This window comes from Pipistrellus kuhlii, unplaced genomic scaffold, assembly GCF_014108245.1.
Source record: "Pipistrellus kuhlii isolate mPipKuh1 unplaced genomic scaffold, mPipKuh1.p scaffold_m20_p_3, whole genome shotgun sequence".
In the NCBI taxonomy this organism is placed as follows: Eukaryota; Metazoa; Chordata; class Mammalia; order Chiroptera; family Vespertilionidae; genus Pipistrellus; species Pipistrellus kuhlii.
Genome location: NW_023425529.1, coordinates 35,321,890 through 35,338,986, shown reverse-complemented (window position 1 = coordinate 35,338,986; position 17,097 = coordinate 35,321,890). Strand labels below are relative to the sequence as shown.

The window sequence follows — 17,097 nt, the reverse complement described above, 5'->3', positions numbered from 1 at the left end:
AGGACCATTTCACAGACGTTCAAGTGCACATCCTGACTTGCCTGATTTTCCTGTGCTTGTTGCTCCTGTGCCTGTGCTTGTTGCTTCTGTGCTCAGTTCCCCAGGTGTGCTCTCTTGTTCAGTTTCTACTGGTGGTGCAGTAGGGGCCCCTTTTCCAGCTGTGGGGAGAATAGCAGTTTAAAAAGTACCCTCGACATAAATCCACTCTTATACACATCCTCTGAGGCAGGTAATGTTATTCCCATTCAACAGACGTGGGTAAGTGACTTTCTCCAGGTCACTAGGTTGGCTGGCAGCAGACCAAGAAGCCAAACCCAGATAGTCTAGCCCCAAAGTTTACTGTAACCTTTACTTCTCAAACAATCTGTGGTAAAAGAGCAATCTGCCCTATGTGGGTGTTTTGGGAAATGCCATGAAAATAGAGAAATATGTTTTTAATAAAATCATTTCAAACATAAGCTTGTATTTCGGAGGCATTAAAGGCACTGTGTGAAACTGCTGTTTCTATTTTTTAAAATATATTTTTATTGATTTCAGAGAGGAAGGGAAGGGAGAGATAGAAGCATCAATGATGAGAGCGAACCATTGATCGACTGCCTTCTGCACACCCCCTTCTGGGGAACTAGTCTGCAACCCCCACCTGTGCCCTGGCCAAGAAGTGAATTGAACCATGACCTCCTGGTTCATAGATCGACACTCAACCACTGAGTGACACTGGCCAGATGAAACTGCTGTTTCTAAATACCTGTTCTCTGTTTCAGTTCTTACCGCATCATGACCAGTAATCAATAGTTCTGATGGTACTCATTTGTGGACCAAACTTTCAACAACCCTATTTAAAACTACTACCTGATAGCAAAAAAAAAAAAAAAAAAAAAAAAATTTACTGATTGAATTGTCACTATTAGCCAAATAATTCTGATTCAAATTTTAAGGACTATCGACTAAACCGTCATCACCCTAAAGTTTCAGATCTAATTGAAAATAACCAGTTTCTTAATTTCTGTTGCTGTAGATTCTTCTAACACATTGTTTTTATGTAAACTATATCTTATTCTAAAAAGTGTGTGACATAAATTTTAAATAAAGAAACTTGCTTTAGGAAAATAAATATAGAAAAACAAAAGAGGCCATAGATTAGCTCTTAGAATCAGGCCATGAATTAGATCATAAAGGCACAAAGAGAAGTACCCTGCATACTCTAACTTAGAAAGGCATAGCTTTTAGTAATATGTAAAGGAGTTTTTATTTATCCTAAAGCAACCAGAACAATGGAAGGATTTTACATAGTGCAGCGACATGATCACAGTTGCATTTCAGGAAGTCCATTCTAGCCAGAGGTATTGACTAAAGCATACATTGGAAGAGAAATAGAGAAAGATGTTCTCAACATTGATAAGCACTGATTGCCAAAGGGGCTTGTGAATTAATATACTTGCTGGGTTTCACTCTAAGAGATTCTGATTTCAGGGAGGTGGCCCCCAAAATTTTCCTTTCTAAAAGGAGATGTTGATGTTGTTTGTCTGGGAACCACACTTTGAACACCACTGTGTTAAGATAAGGTGAGGTTGATGGACAACTGCAGAGACCAGATGGACAATGCCTAATACCTGAGTAGAGGCAAATATGATGCAGAGGAGAAAATGTCAGAGTATTTACATTAACTGATGAGTATTATCTATGTTAAAGAATATCAATAATCTCTTATTCATGAAACTAGTAATAATTGGAATTTAGTCAGTGATGCGCCAGGGCAAACATGTCCTTATTTGGCTTTTTTTTTTTTTTTTTTTTTTTTTTTTTTTTTTTTTTTTTTTTTTTTATGTATACTCTATGCACTGATCAGGAAATGGTGGATCTATTGCAGAGGAGGCTAGGGATTCTGGGTTCTATTCCTGCTTCTGTCAGCTTTGACTTGAGACCTTTTATTATTTTCTTTCTAATGGCAATGAAGAGATTTAACTACCATGGTGTTAATGTGGATTAAATTATGTTACATATTTGAGCATAATTTAGAAATTCTAGTATACTTTAGAAATATATCACTAATATTTTAGTTAATAAAGAAAGACTAATTTTGAATATTTTCCCTAAGTCATCCAGGTGACTTAGTGCTATTGCTGGACCCCCATTTCCAAATGCAGTTCTCAGGGTACAATTGTCCCTGACCAGAAACAGAGAACTGCTTGTGAAAAGAAGCTATGGAAGGAATAGAATTTGACTCATTTCTTTCTTCTTTTTTTTAATATATTTTGATATTTTACAGAGAGGAAGAGAGAGGGATAGAGAGTTAGAAATATTGATGAGAGAGAATCATCGATCAGCTGCCCCTTGCACACCTCCCTCTGGGGATGTGCCCGCAACCAAGGCAAATGCCCTTGACCAGAATCCAACCCAGGACCCTTCAGTCCTCAGGCCGACACTCTATCCACTGAGCCAAGCCGGTTTCGGCTTGACTCATTTCTTTATCTCACCTTCTCTGAGGCCTGTGTCACCTGGTTTTGGTGCTTTAGCTCCTGTGGTTGTACTTGTTGATGATCCAGTGGTCCCTGAGGAAGGCAGAAAACAAACACATGCCAGAAAGAGTTCATGGGTGCTGTCAACACTCCAGGTAATGGGTGTGTATACCTGTCACAATGTGATATATTTTAAGGAATCAACCTGTGAAAAAAAACAAAACTCTACACTTTAATTACATATAAAGCACACCTATGTCATCCTGGAGGGTGGGAGTGTCATCCAGGGGTTGATGGGACAAAAGAAGACATTTGTAATACTTTAAACAATTAAAAAAAAAAAAGAAATATAAAAAAGGGGGACAGACATATGTGGTGCTTTTAACAATAAATAATTATTTTAAAAAATTTAAAAAGAACACCTACATCTGATATAACATCTAAGCCAGCTATTTTTATGCTGTAAAATATTGTACTGAGCAGCACTGCCTAAAACCAGTTGCTTAGATGTGGTTGTGTACTCTGTTCTGGACTTAATGTACCTGATACGTGCCAAGGACTGGTGAAGAGGGGACCCACTACTCCAGTGGTGCCTGCACTTCCAGATGTGAAGGTGATGGGAAATGGAGTACCCATAATGCCTGAGAAAAACAGGAAATGAACTCAGCTCAAGTAAACTTGGGCTTTGCTGCCAATGGGTGATTTAACTGTCCAGTCAATTCCTAGCATAGAAAATCCAATCAAGAACCCAGTACTTTCCACCCAGAGTTCCCTACGATATTTTTCTGGTATTATTTTTGAAGCTAGAGTGTTAACACCCTCAAAAATATCTTTAATACAAAATAGGTTTGTAAGCTAGTTTAACAGCCACAAGAAGGAAGCCACATAGCACCATGTTAACCATTAGAGAGAATGCTCAGACAGGGACCTGCTAGGCGGTAGATGACAAAGGGGCCCCAGGATGCACAGTTTTCACCCCTGCGCACCAAGGTAATCTATTGACACGATTTTTTAAGATGGTTTTCAGCCCACAAGGTGGAATAACCTCCCTACTACAGTCAGTCTCTCTGAGATCAGATTAGAGGATGCAAGGAGGGCAGTAAACTTGTGGAAGATGAAAATTAACTGCTTACATAAATCAAGGACCTATCAGCGAGCCTCACCACCTTAAGCCCCTTATTCATAATTTTTGTTCTATTAAAACCTCTTGTCTGTCAGTCATTGGCAAGTTGGGATTTTGAGCACCAGCTCCCCCTTCTCCTGGGTGGTGCCATCCCAATAAAATTACGCCTATTTCTTCGCTGAAAATCCTGGTGTCAGTTCTCATTGGCTTGCTGTGCACGGGTGGGCAGGAACTCCCTCTCGGCTAGTTTGATTACACTTTCCTCTAAGCTTTTGGTTTAGTCCTTGCTATTTTTTTCTTTAAAAAAAAAACAGTCATGTTCTCTGCATTTATAATGGGGTCACACTAAGTTTGCATACTTTTGTCTCAACAAGGTTGCTTTCAAAGAAATGGAACCTAATCACACTGTCATTCAGGGATGTAATAACAATGATGAAGTAACATCACCAAGTAGCTAATTGTACTTTTACACTTAAAACACCTAAAAGAACACAATATATTTTTATATATACGCTTTCTCTTATCTTATACTAGAGGTGTGGTGCACAAAACTTGTGCACTCAGGGGGTCCCTCAGCCCAGCCTGCACCCTCTCACAGTCTGGGAGCCTTTAGGGGATGTTCGACTGCAGGGGAACGGGCCTAAGCCAGCAGTTGGACATCCTTAGCACTGCCTCATGGAGGGAGTACACTGACCTGCAGTGAGCATTTGCCCCCTGATGGTCAGTGTGCGTCATAGCAACCAGTTGTTCCAACATTTGATTGATTTGCACATTAGCCTTTTATTATATAGGATTCTTTTTTTTTTTTTTAATAAACTTGATATTATTTAGTGCTATTGTAGATATTATATTAATAGTTAATAATAAGGAATAAAATAATTAATCAATATAAACTGGCCAAACACAAGTTAAATTCATTTTTAGAGAGTTAAAAACCAGTGGGAAAAGTCCAGTGTAAACTATTTGTTGGTAATATTTTTCCAAAAGTTAAATTCTTATATAAATTTTTTTTCTTAGAAATCCAAAGTTACTAGTAATTTATACTACTAGCTATTTTTAACATATAAAAGTCAGGAATTAATATTCTGACCTGTAGTAAAAGCTTCACTGGGTAGAGTTAGAGTTGTTCCTGATAAGAGAAAGAGATATATTGTGAATTTTTCTGACTTCAAGGGAAAATACAGAAAGAATGGACCCTTGTTAATTTTTAATAGATAGTTGTTTGCAATGTATTTAGTGTTGAGAGTAATAAGATTTTATTTTATTTTTAAATAATGACATTATAACATACATTTCAATTTATGTGTATAAAATACACATAGACATATGTTGAATTCTACTAAATACAGAATAAATGGTATAAATATGCAGGAGTGAGCAACAGTAGGTTTATAGTTGTGAGTATGTAAAAGAATTTATTCTTGTATTATTATTTATTTCTTTTTCCACTCCTGTAAATTCTTGATGACAAGTTAATTCTTTATTAAGCAGAGGCTGATTTTACTATTTGTTTCTTTCAATTCTCTCTCTTTCTGATTATCTGTGCCTCCAATAATTTTCTACAAAATAGAATTTAGCCTGTTAGGGTTTGGGGTAAGAGGAAGAATTACACTTTTGAGGAATTTTTTAATGATTTGATAAAGCAGATCTGTGGAGATAAATTTGAAATGCCCAATGTGCTCCTAAAGAAAAAGACCATGTTTTCATCTTTGCATCTCCAATACATATTCTATTGGCAAAAAGGCGGTAGGAGTTTATAAAATGTTTGTTGAGAGGGGTCTGTGGAGTTAAAAATAAGACTTTATTAATTTCTGGCTTTCCTCAATAATTAAGAGTCGGCTGTTTTCTGTATTTTCAGTCTTAATTTCTATCGAGAATCTTTGGAAAACTGTTGTTTTTGTGGTTATATCCCTTTACAATTTTATAGTGTTTTGTAACTTAAAAAAGAAGAAAAAAAATACATTTCTCACACAGTCTCTCTATTTAATTCTCACTCTGTCCAGCCACACTGGCCTTCCTTCAGTCTTTTATACCTGTTATTTTTACTTCTCTATACTTGGAACACAGTTTCCCTCCTTTTTGTCTACTTACTATTTATTGGTCAGTTCTCAAATCAGCCATCTTTACTTCAGCCTTTTCTGACCATCTTGACTTAATCAAACCCCTGCTCTACCCTCTTCACCCACATTCGAATCACTTCACAGCTCTTTATGCAAGCTTTTATGTGTTTTTGTAATTACTTAATTGATATCCTGACTAGACTATAGGTTTTATGAATGCAGGAAGCATGTCTATTTTAACTCATCTTTATATCTCTAATAATATTAGAGTATCTAGCACATAATAGATGTTTGGTAAGTATTTGTCAACAGAATGAATGAATGAATGGATGGCTGAATGAATGAATGGAATAACAGTATTGTAACTATTCTACATATGACGAATTGGACACAGCCCTAACTGGTTTGGCTCAGTGTATAGAGCTTAGGCCTGAGGACTGAAAGGTCCCAGGTTCAATTCTGGTCAAGGCATATACCTTGGCTATAGGCACATCCCTAGTAGGAGGTGTCCAGGAGGCAGCTGGTAGATGTTTCTCTCTCATCCATGTTTTTTAATCTCTTTCCCTCTCTCTTCCTCTCTGTATAAAATCAATAAAATATATTTAAAAAAATAATTTGACTCAGAAAAATGAAGTAACTTATTCAAGACCACTGCTAGTCAGAGACAAAACTGAGACTAAAATCTAAGTCACATTGTACCTAGGACTATGACACTAGTCTATTTTAAAATTGGAATCTGTAATTTTATGCTACTTCAATAATGGATTTAAATTAAACTTTATTCTCTTTCTTAAACATAGAAGTATTAGGAATAGAATCTAGAAAAAGATGTCCTAAATTTTAATCCTCTTTCTGCTCCTTATTAGCAAGGAACTCCATATATACCTTTACCTCTTTGTACTTCATGGGACCCACTTCATAGAGTTTTCTGTACCAAATGTGATAATATGTGTCACATACTTAGAACAGTGCTCAGTAAATGTTAGCTCTGTGTCAAGATCTGTCAATTTAAACAGGGGGGGAAAATAGAACTGCATATATTTCTTCTTAAAATAGCATACTTAATTGGAATGGTTGGGTAGGCATCTCTCATGATATTTTAACCCTTTAAGCATTTACTATATGAAAAAGCAAATGGATATGTAAAACATGAAAAAAGCTTAAGCTTTTGTACATTGCTTCCCGTATGCTTTTAGATATTTCTATAATGTTTTTCTAATTTCATCAAAAGTGCACTTTAATCCTATGCTATGTACCTCAATGATAGGCTCAACAATGAAATCATACCTCAACTTCTACCCAAGATGCTCGAGTATAAAGTCAAATGAGCCATCAATCCTCTCTTGAGGACCTAGTCATTTCTTCTTCTATTTGACAGTAATGCCTTTGATCATCTGAGCAAGATAATTTTTTATGTGCTTGTTTGTTTATTTGGGAAGACAGGGTATATTTAGAATCACTATTCCAGAGTTTCATTATTATCTTTTTTTTAAATTTTAAGTATAGTTGAGATACAATATTATATTAGTTATATTAATATCAGGTGAAAATATAGTGATTCAACATTTTTATATCTTACAATGTGATCACTTCACTAATTATAATGACCATTTGTCACTGTGCAAACTTATCATAATAATACTGACCATATTGCCCTTCACTGTTTTCACCCACCTCCTCATCCTCTTCCCTCTTGTAGCCATCCCTTTGTTTCTGAATTTATCTTTGTTTTGTTTGTTTACTTGTTTTGTTTTAGATTCCACATATAAGTAAAACTATATGGTACTTGTCTTTCTCTGTCTGAGTTCACTTAGCATACTACCATCAAGGTCCATCCATATTGTCACAAATGGCAAGACTTCGTTCTTTTTTAATATTTCATTCTTCATCCATTCATCTTTTGATGAACACCTAGATTGCTTCCAAATCTCGGCTATTGTAAATAGTGGTGCATGAACATAGAGGTGCATATATCTTTTTGAATTAATGTTTTTGTTTCCTTTGTATAAGATGTCAAGTAGTAAAATTGCTGGGTCATACAGTCTTCTGAAGAATCTCTACACTGTTAGATTTATGGAAAGAAACTTTAAAATATTTTATTTAATCTTTTCAAGTTTTGGTAAAAATAAATAAACAAATAAATAAAAAGTAATTGCCAGTGAAAAGTACTTAATTCAGAGAAGTGTTTGATCCAGTATTTGATCAAAAGTACTTTACCCAGGGAACCAGATCATAGCAAAGAGCTGCATTCCCTTCATATCTCAACAACCCTGATATCTCTCTACATTATACCAGAAAAAAAAATATCTTTTTCTTCTGATCTTTGTTAACCTGAAAAAATATTGAAAGTTAACTATTATATAGATTAGCGTTGGGTGCAATTGGGAATACAGAAATGGCAAACCATGTCTCTGCTGTCAAGGATATTCACTGGACTTACAGTGGCAATCATTTCTCAATATATATAAATATTGAATCATTATGTTATATACCTGAAACTAATATAATGTTATATGTCAATTATACCTCCATAAAAATATCGTGGATTTAAGTATATGTATATGTAGATTAGAGGAAAGAAAGAAATTATAGGAGGAAAAGAAATAGTGTGAAGTTGGAGGAAGAAAAGGTCATAAATATTGGATACTGGGTATGTTAATTCTAATAAGTAAATTGAGATAAAACAATTTTATTACTTATAAAATATGTTGTCATTTTATAGGCTTTCTAATTCACCTACCTATTGTCTCACTGCTTGATGTTGTAATCTCTGGAATGAACGTTGCTGAATTAAAGAAAAAAATTGAAAAAAATTACTTTTATGTAGAGGGGAAATTGTTTCTGAGAACATCTATGGTCATATGAAAAGTGGGTCAAAATGAATGTTTTGGATAAGTTTGATCATATAACTGAATGGATGTTAAAATGTGAAATTAAAGTTTTAAAATCTATAGTAAACATGTAAATGGTAAAAAAAACCAAAAAACAAAACAAAAAAAAACCACCTTATTTTGTATAACATTTTTCTGAACTCTTCATCTAAGACATTTTAAAAATAATAAAATAAACAAAAATTCCCCCTAAATACTACAGAAAAGGGAAGTTTTGAATTTTTTAATGCCCTCTTGATTAAGGTGTGGTTCTATATTATGGCTTACCTGTGCCTGAGCTTCTAGTTGACAATGGAATTTCTATACAAAGGAGGAAAGAAATATTTTAAAATATATGTTAAAAAGGTGTTGAAAGACATGTTGTATTTCTAGAATGCAAATAAATTAAATGTAACTTATTTATCAGATATTCACACATATTAATATATTTTTGTACTCTACTGGTTACCGCTTTAATTAAAGTTATTTGGTGCTAGGAAAAAAGAAATAGTAAATTATTTTCAAAGAATTTAACAGAGTTTTCTTTAGTAGCCACTTTTCCCAAATTAGTAATATGGGGAAGGTTCTTTTTAGGACACATCAGCTCCAAAAAGAGATGCTTCTTTACTCATATTACAATTTAGATGTTGAACATACTATTTGGCATTTATGAAATAAATAAATAAATAAATACATACATACATACATATTTGAAAATAGGGCCAAAATGCTTAAATGGCAAATTCAGGTTGTTGCAAATTTAGAAGTTAAAAAACAAATAAGCATTTATGTTTTACCTGTTGTGGTGCTTAATCTGGAGGTAGCTGTTGTAGTAGAAACTGTTTAGGGAAGACAATTGTTACTTGAATCATTTTTGCTGGGAAATTTAGTTAAAGAAACAAATTGCCATAAAATTAATAATAAATTTCTGAAATTATGTGTAAAGATTAAGTGAAAAAACAATCTTTCATTTAAATCAAAAGATCACTACCGTATATATTTATTGCAAGTCTACCAAAGTAACTAATTATTTTTGGTTAGTATCTTAACTAAAATCTCATAGGAGCCTTATATGGGTGAAAAAATAAAGTTTAGAACCTTGATATTAGAACCTTAATATATATAATAACCTTAGTGTTAAGTAGGTAACCAATATTAACTAAAATGTAAATAGCATTTTACCAATTATCACATAACTTTATAAATATTATCAAAACCTAAGGTTTCTAATTTACTGTGCTACCTCCAAATATCAATCAACAGGAAATAAAAGCCCTCATTGAATCACACAAGAAGGAATAGGAAAGTATACTGCAGCAACTCAAATTCTTAGATTGCCAATAAATTAAAAGTCCACAAGCTACAGTGAAATTGCATTTTGCCCAGCACTCCCTGGAATGGACATAACTGAAATGCTCTTATAGCTTACAGCAAATATGTAAGCTAAGAAAAAGAAAACTTTTTATTTCTATGTTTTCAAATGATCTCCCAGTATCATCATGATTTTAAACTATTTACTTCATGGAAGACCACATTTACTTCTTTTTCATTCCATTTATTCCAATTATTTCCTTAAAATGTCAAGCTTTAAATTATGTTTTTAGCTAACAAGCAAACAATATCTATTGTATGTCCTAATCATATTTCTAACTTAATTCACAGGAATATAATGAAATAATATTTTGACGTATTTTCAAGTAACTTAATTTTAATTTGAAATTTTTATATCAGCAGACTTATCAGCCTATCTTTTTCCTACGCAGATTCATCTAAAACTATAAAAGTTATCCACAAAACAAATCAGAAATACATATTTAAAACAATGATGATTTTACCTGTAACTGTTGCATTTTCAGAACCAGTTTCTGAAATAATAATAAGTTATTATTATTAATGCAAAACTATAAATAAATTTAAATCTCAAGTTGCTTATGGGTTGCGTCTTTTGTATCTTACTCTTTACATTTTCTAGTACACAAAAGAGTAGCTCATGTGTTCTTTAGAAGCTCATTGGATTTATTTTTAAGATGTGTCGCTCATGAGCGATCCTTCTATTATTTAATTGTATCTGTATCAATCCACACTTGCCACCCCACCATTTATTCAACTATTTTGGCTGATGTCTCACTCCCTGAATTCCCAGAACCTACAAAGAGGCAGAGCACCCATGCAACAGAAGAACCACCTGCATGACAGTGTTCGCAGTGACTTGGCAGCATTGGGTTTGAACTGACCCAACATCATCAAACACACTGCAATGGAATGAATGGCCTCCATTCACTGAGGGGCAGCAGGTAGCATTATGCACCTATTCTTCTTTTGCTGATGAACTGAGAAGATCCCAGACCTTTATCTAGTCTTCCCTAAATCAATTACAGTAAAATGCAATGACTCACCACTGCACTCCAACTCTCCTGCGATGCAATAGCTGAAAGTTAATGTTTAAAGAATAATAATGAGATTGACATTTTTAACTCCTAGTGACATGCATCTCCAAAATGTAAAACAACAAACTGTCTACCAGTGAAAATCAAAACAGGAACAAATAAGAGAACAGTCAACCATTCTTTCCCCAAAAAGCGTGGTATTGATTCAAATTGCTTGCTTTGTTTGTTTGTTTTTTCACATACTGTTATTTCTAATCATTTCCCTAAGGAGTTCTTGGGACCTAAAAGAATGCCTTGCACTCAAGCTGTAGAATTAGTTCTCCCTCTTTCAGTATCAAACACGACGTAGCTTCTTTGCTTCCATGTCTCTGTCTGAAAGGCTTTTGACATGATCTTACATTTATAGAAACAAAACTTTTGTTTTACCTAAAACTATATACTGACATTTTTTTCTTTTCTTCTGCATTATTTGATATAAGATTTAACAAACCATTTGCTGATATGTGGGATTACTGAATATATAAAATAACTAACTGAACTGATGTAAAACTAAAGCTGGCCTTTTTCTTTAGAAATGAATTAAAAATTACATATATATTTTTATTTCTTGGTTTCTTTTCCAAATTAAAATGCAAGAAACAGAATTGCTTATTAGAAAGTAAGGAGAGAATGTACCAGGTTCTTCCACAGTTGTCTTTGATCACTCCACCTGCTGGGATGACATCATTGTAGAAGCAGCTGCACTCAGATAACTTGACGCATTTCATGGTGTTCTCATCCAGGTAAGGAGCGCTCTCCGGGCACTTAGCATAACAACCTGTGAGTGGAAATGACCCACACAGTTGGTCTCTATGTACTGAAACTATAGATCACACCAAATTATAGAGTCGTGAAGTTACTTAAATGATTTCAGGAGCTAAAGCAGAGAATAGCAAAATGACAGCACATTCTTAAAAATGACAATGGGCAATGGGATTGTAGCACTGGATCTCCTCTCTCTCTGTCTCCCTCCCTCTCCTCTCTCTCTCTCTCTCTCTCTCTCTCTCTCTCTCTCTCTCTCTCTCTCTCTCTCTCTCTTGAAACAGATCATGTACATCTAGAGAGAATATTTTCAATGTAGAAATATTAATGTCATAATAAAGATAACTAATCATTAAATTACAAAGTGTAGGACACTAAATTTTCAGGAGCTAACAACAATTTCAAGTTTTGGGTCTTTTTAAATATATTTTTATTGATTTCAGAGAGAAAGGGGAGGGGGAGAGAGCTAGAAATATCAATAATTAGAGAGAATCATTGATCCACTGCCTCTTGCACGTCCCCTATTGGTGATTGAGCCTGCAACCTGGGAATCAAACCATGACCTCATGGTTCCTAGGTCAACACTCAATCATTAAGCCATGCCAGCTGGGCATCCAACTTTAAAATATCAATATAATTTGTAGTACTTCATGGATATTATAAAATTCACCTTACCTTCTAAAAGTGCAGAAAATTTCTGGCCAATAACTTGATCTTTGCATGTTTTTGCAGTCACTGTCCCGCAAGGCTCATAATGCCAGCTGCATTCTCCAGGGGCATTATAATAATCACAGTAGACAGCTGTAACCGAATTATAGCCAATTACTTCCTCTTGTTAGGTGACAACTTTCACTTTCACTTCCCCAAGTAGTTTTAAAAAGGAATTTGAATGATATTACAATAAACAGATCAAAAGTAAGCCATTCTGTCTTATCAACTTCCTTTGTGTTTATCCAAATTATTATAGAAGTTCACACACACACACACACACACACACACACACACAAAAAGCAAATAGAATCATAATAACACTTTTCTTTGACATCTAGCATTCAGGTTGGTTTTGGGTGGGAAAGTAATATTAATTTTCCCATTTTGAGATAATTCAGGTCATAGACTAGATTCACAGTTTTAATGTTCAAAATTTAAATTAGAAAAATAAATCTATGCAAAAATTAGGCTTTTTAAAATATGTAAATAGCAGTTCCCAAATGAGGTAACTAAATATTTTAATATTATATAGAGCTGAGCATAATAAACTGAATAAAATGAGGATTCAATTTTAACATTGCTCATTTGTCATATTTTCTCATGATACCTTCCTTTAGAAGGAAGAGTTGACTAATTCCTATTAAAATTACCACTTTCCATATATATCAAGATCCAGTTTACATTTATCTTACAGTGTATCTTGACTAGGGCTCTACAAAAGTTTTGATGATAAAGAGTGAGGACTCTAATTAATAGTGACATATGACATAAGTTCTTAAGGACTTGTGACTATAACAGGTTATGTGAACAGTTTATTGTCCATCTAAGTTTTAATGAGGTATTTCCCATCAGTCTTCAACTTCCTCCCCCTGCAAAACCAAGAACTTCTGCACGTAACATTGAATTTCATGTGGTATGCTAGGTTGCTATGTTTTTCTTTAAAAGGGTATTTTCCCATTATGACTTATTCATATGTTTTTAAACCTTTCTAAGTACAAGATTTTATATAGATAGATATACATAATAGAGTTTATAAGTAATTTGTAGTATATATAGGGAGAAATTGTGAGAGGAATGATTACCTAACAAAACAACTCTACCTAAGTATGATTTTAAAGGACAATTTGTGGGCTCCACTTACGACAGAGGTCGGGCTTTCTCCACGGGACACAGACCCCAACCGCGCCGCACGCCTCCGCATACATGGCCACGGCCGTGCAGAATCCCATGTACTTGCCCTCCATGTCGCACGCACAGGCCTCTTCCATGCATGCATCGTAGTAAGTGGTGGGGTCCACCTGGGGCAGAGCACAGGGCGTGAGTGTCTGGGCACCCCGGGGCGGGCACCCCGGGGCAGGCCCCACCCTCAGAGCAGCACTACCTTGCTGTGGCACTCCCTGAAGGTGCTGTCCCGGATGATCTCGCATTTGCGCACAGCCCAAGCCTTGCAGTAGGGGTTGGAGTCACATGGGAAAGTTTGGGTCACGGTGTCCGAGCATTCTTGAGACGTCTTCCAGCTATTTCCGAACTCCAGTGCTCCGGTAGCTACTGAGGAGTGTCGTGTGGTGAAATCATCCTTGAGATCCCCGTTGCTGTTTCCACAAAGACCACACACCTTGCCCTATATACATCAGAGAGGGAAATTAATGGGAAGTTGTTAGGGATATAGACACACAGGTGTGTAAATATATAGGGAGATGAGAGCAGAAAGGGAAAATTGAAAGTGAAGTTGTACGAGGGACATATATAGAGCTAGATGGGCAATGACATACATATATATTATAATCATTAATCTATTATTTAAAATTTTAAATTTTGAAAAGAGTTTGTGGATAAGATTCTGCTCCATTTAATCCAAGAAACCCTATATTGTAAAATGATCTAGTATCAAGTAAGATAAATGACTTAAGAATTAAAACATTATTATATTCACGAGCTTCTAAAGGTACATGAGAATCCCCCTAGGTTGTTAGAATATTTGCTCTCAGGAATACATCTAATTCTATTTATACATCAACTACCTCAAAAGTGAATGATGCAATAATTTCAAATTACCAACCGTGCTTAAACTAAAGCGCCTCAGGTTTATTACATTTATTTTAACCGGATTCAATTATCTTTCATTATAGTTCACACTGCATGCAGATTGAACATATGTGGGAGGTTTGTGCTATATCAGAGACTACCCTCCTCCCACTTTCTATCTACAAATATGTGCATAATTCTCAGTAACAGAAATTATTTCGCTTCCCAATTAAGTACTTATTAGTGATGTACATACATTCCAGTATGGCTCCAATATAACAGTCATTCTTGTGTTTTTGTCCCAAATCACGGTTATTCCAGAGGCAAACTTCAGAATCAAGTACAGGCCAACGGTATGCACAGTGTACGCATTTCCGTTGAGTTCACACTCCTTACTTTCCGACGTTTTGATGGCTGTTACTTTGCCATCTTGCAAGATAACATTCTGATCCTGTAAATAAAAACATATGCTCACAATTAAATCTCTTTTATTTGGCCAATCACAATCTGAGAGGAAATGGAAATAAAGAGAAATGGCACTGTACCTGAAAAGCAACTACGATCTTTCTTGAGCACGTGAGCCCATCTTCACAGCAAGGGACGCTTTCAGTTAAAATGCGGAATGTGCCATTTTCACCGCCACAATAATCCTTTGAAATTAAATTATGGTAAGTTTATGAATATCAAGAATGTGGAACTCAACGGCAATATTTGTACCAGACAAACAGCTCACTCAGTGACACCTTAAACTCAACAAATTACCATAAGCTGGTAATTTATCATGGGATGTTACAGAATTCCCAAAAGACAATGGTCACCTGGCTAAGTGCAAACTAGTTACCTCTCTTTGACTCAGCCTTTTCTCATTTCTTCTATTCAGGTTAAGAATTATGTTATAAATAAGTAAGTATTTAAGTTATAAAAGTTTGTAATCATAAATTTATAGCTGGGTGCTGTAAGTAGGTAAAGGTATGTTTTTTTTTTCCAGTGATTTACATGAAATTAATATTCAATTAAAACTAATCAATACCAACAATTAAATTTCGCCCATTAGATGTTATTGGTGAAGGAGCTTAGTTGTATGTAACAAACTCTGGAATCAATCAGATAAGGTTTGAATATGGCATTGTCTACTTAGCAATTTACATTGCTTATCCTTTCTAACCTTCATTTCTTCAGCTTAATCGTAGGAATACTATCAGCCTCTTAATATCATAATGATTAAATGAATAAAATACATAAGTTTGCTTGGCAAAGAAGCACTCATAAAATGCTATTGTAACACATAGTGCTGTTCTTGAAAAAAATATCTAACATTTAATAAGCAGTTCTTATGTGGTCCAATATTTTTTCTAATTTCTTTTCAAGTAAGGACTGTTTCCAGTCCCGTGTTATTGATAAGGGATCTGAGGCACAGAAAGGTTAAGGGATGTGCCCAAAGTCACACATGTGAGGAATGGCAGAGCCAGGATTCAAATCCAGGAGGACTGCCTTCAGAGTCACATTACTTTGTTACATTTTATTGTCTTTGAGAAACAGGTAAGGTGAATTTAAAGTATTTTTTTCACATTTTCATAATAAAATAATCCAGAGCTTATATACAAAAAATAATAAATAAGATATATATAATAGAAAAACTGTGGCAAAACACTTGCAGTTACCTCAACAAAGGAATACTGGCAGAGACCATCAAAGCTGTAACTTTTTTTGTCAAAAGTTTGAACATGACCTTCCCCATAGATGTGGCAGGTACTTTGACATTCATTTTGTGTACATTCCCAAGATCCTTTTATGCAAGTACTAAAAGAAAACAATTATAGAGTGTATATCAATTGTATTATTCCAAGATGTATCTGTGCATACTGTTTTTGTATAAAAGCATAAAACAGTTTTTTCTGTGGACTTAAATTTTGTAATTGTCTTCATTATATTTTACGATGGTCATCATATATGCTGTTATATAAAGTTCCATTTAAAGATATAGCATTGTTATAAATACATTCGACTATTATTTTTGAAATATCCCAAAGTATGACTTTTTCTTATTATTTTTGAAATATCCCAAAGTATGACTTTTTCTCTCCCATAAAAATAAGGGCAGACAGTACACTTCTTACAATCCCCTCACACACACACCCCCCCAAAAAAAAATAGCAATCGTTAGGCACCATTTGTTGCAGCCAACTGAGGTGACACTTCCTTGGCTGTACTCTCGTCCACCAAAAGAACAAGGGCAATCATCAGGAAAGACACAGTTCCCTTTGGAATCTCGGACCATTCCTACTGGACAGTAACACCCACGCTTGCAAGGCAAGTCCTCCTACAGAAACAAGTACAAAACACACATCAAAAGGCATTGCTCTAAGCACTCATTTTCATACATTGATGTACCAGGCATGCATTTAGTGTCAACATTGGACAAGTCAAAATAAACAAGCGATAAATAATATGACCTTGTAATTATTTATTTTTTTGGTCTGCATTTTAGTTCCTTCTGCACTGACACAATGAAAAGCTCTAAAGAGCTAAACGCTGATGCCATGCCACTTACCCCAAAATTAGGTATGTTCCGGGTGCTACATGTACTGTCAACTCTTTTCTTTGCGTTGGGATCACTGCAGTCAACATATTCAGCCCCTCCAGGGCAATTCTCTGCAGGATAAA

The 17,097-nt window shown here is 34.9% G+C and overlaps 1 protein-coding gene across 1 annotated transcript in view; it reads right to left on the bottom strand.

Moving 5' to 3' along the window:
• Positions 1-17,097, bottom strand: part of MUC19 (mucin 19, oligomeric) — a 75,103-nt gene that overhangs the window by 35,667 nt on the left and 22,339 nt on the right. Inside the window, exons 21-38 of the mRNA XM_045587436.1 lie at positions 16,985-17,085; positions 16,602-16,753; positions 16,095-16,233; positions 14,979-15,083; positions 14,690-14,884; positions 13,790-14,029; positions 13,550-13,706; positions 12,373-12,498; positions 11,572-11,713; positions 10,906-10,937; positions 10,345-10,374; positions 9,307-9,348; positions 8,798-8,830; positions 8,380-8,424; positions 4,670-4,708; positions 2,999-3,097; positions 2,475-2,549; positions 42-158 (exon numbers count right to left, since the gene is read on the bottom strand). Of these exons, the coding sequence (XP_045443392.1) occupies positions 42-158; positions 2,475-2,549; positions 2,999-3,097; positions 4,670-4,708; positions 8,380-8,424; positions 8,798-8,830; positions 9,307-9,348; positions 10,345-10,374; positions 10,906-10,937; positions 11,572-11,713; positions 12,373-12,498; positions 13,550-13,706; positions 13,790-14,029; positions 14,690-14,884; positions 14,979-15,083; positions 16,095-16,233; positions 16,602-16,753; positions 16,985-17,085 (1,869 nt within the window). The remainder of the gene's footprint in view (positions 1-41; positions 159-2,474; positions 2,550-2,998; positions 3,098-4,669; positions 4,709-8,379; positions 8,425-8,797; positions 8,831-9,306; positions 9,349-10,344; positions 10,375-10,905; positions 10,938-11,571; positions 11,714-12,372; positions 12,499-13,549; positions 13,707-13,789; positions 14,030-14,689; positions 14,885-14,978; positions 15,084-16,094; positions 16,234-16,601; positions 16,754-16,984; positions 17,086-17,097) is intronic.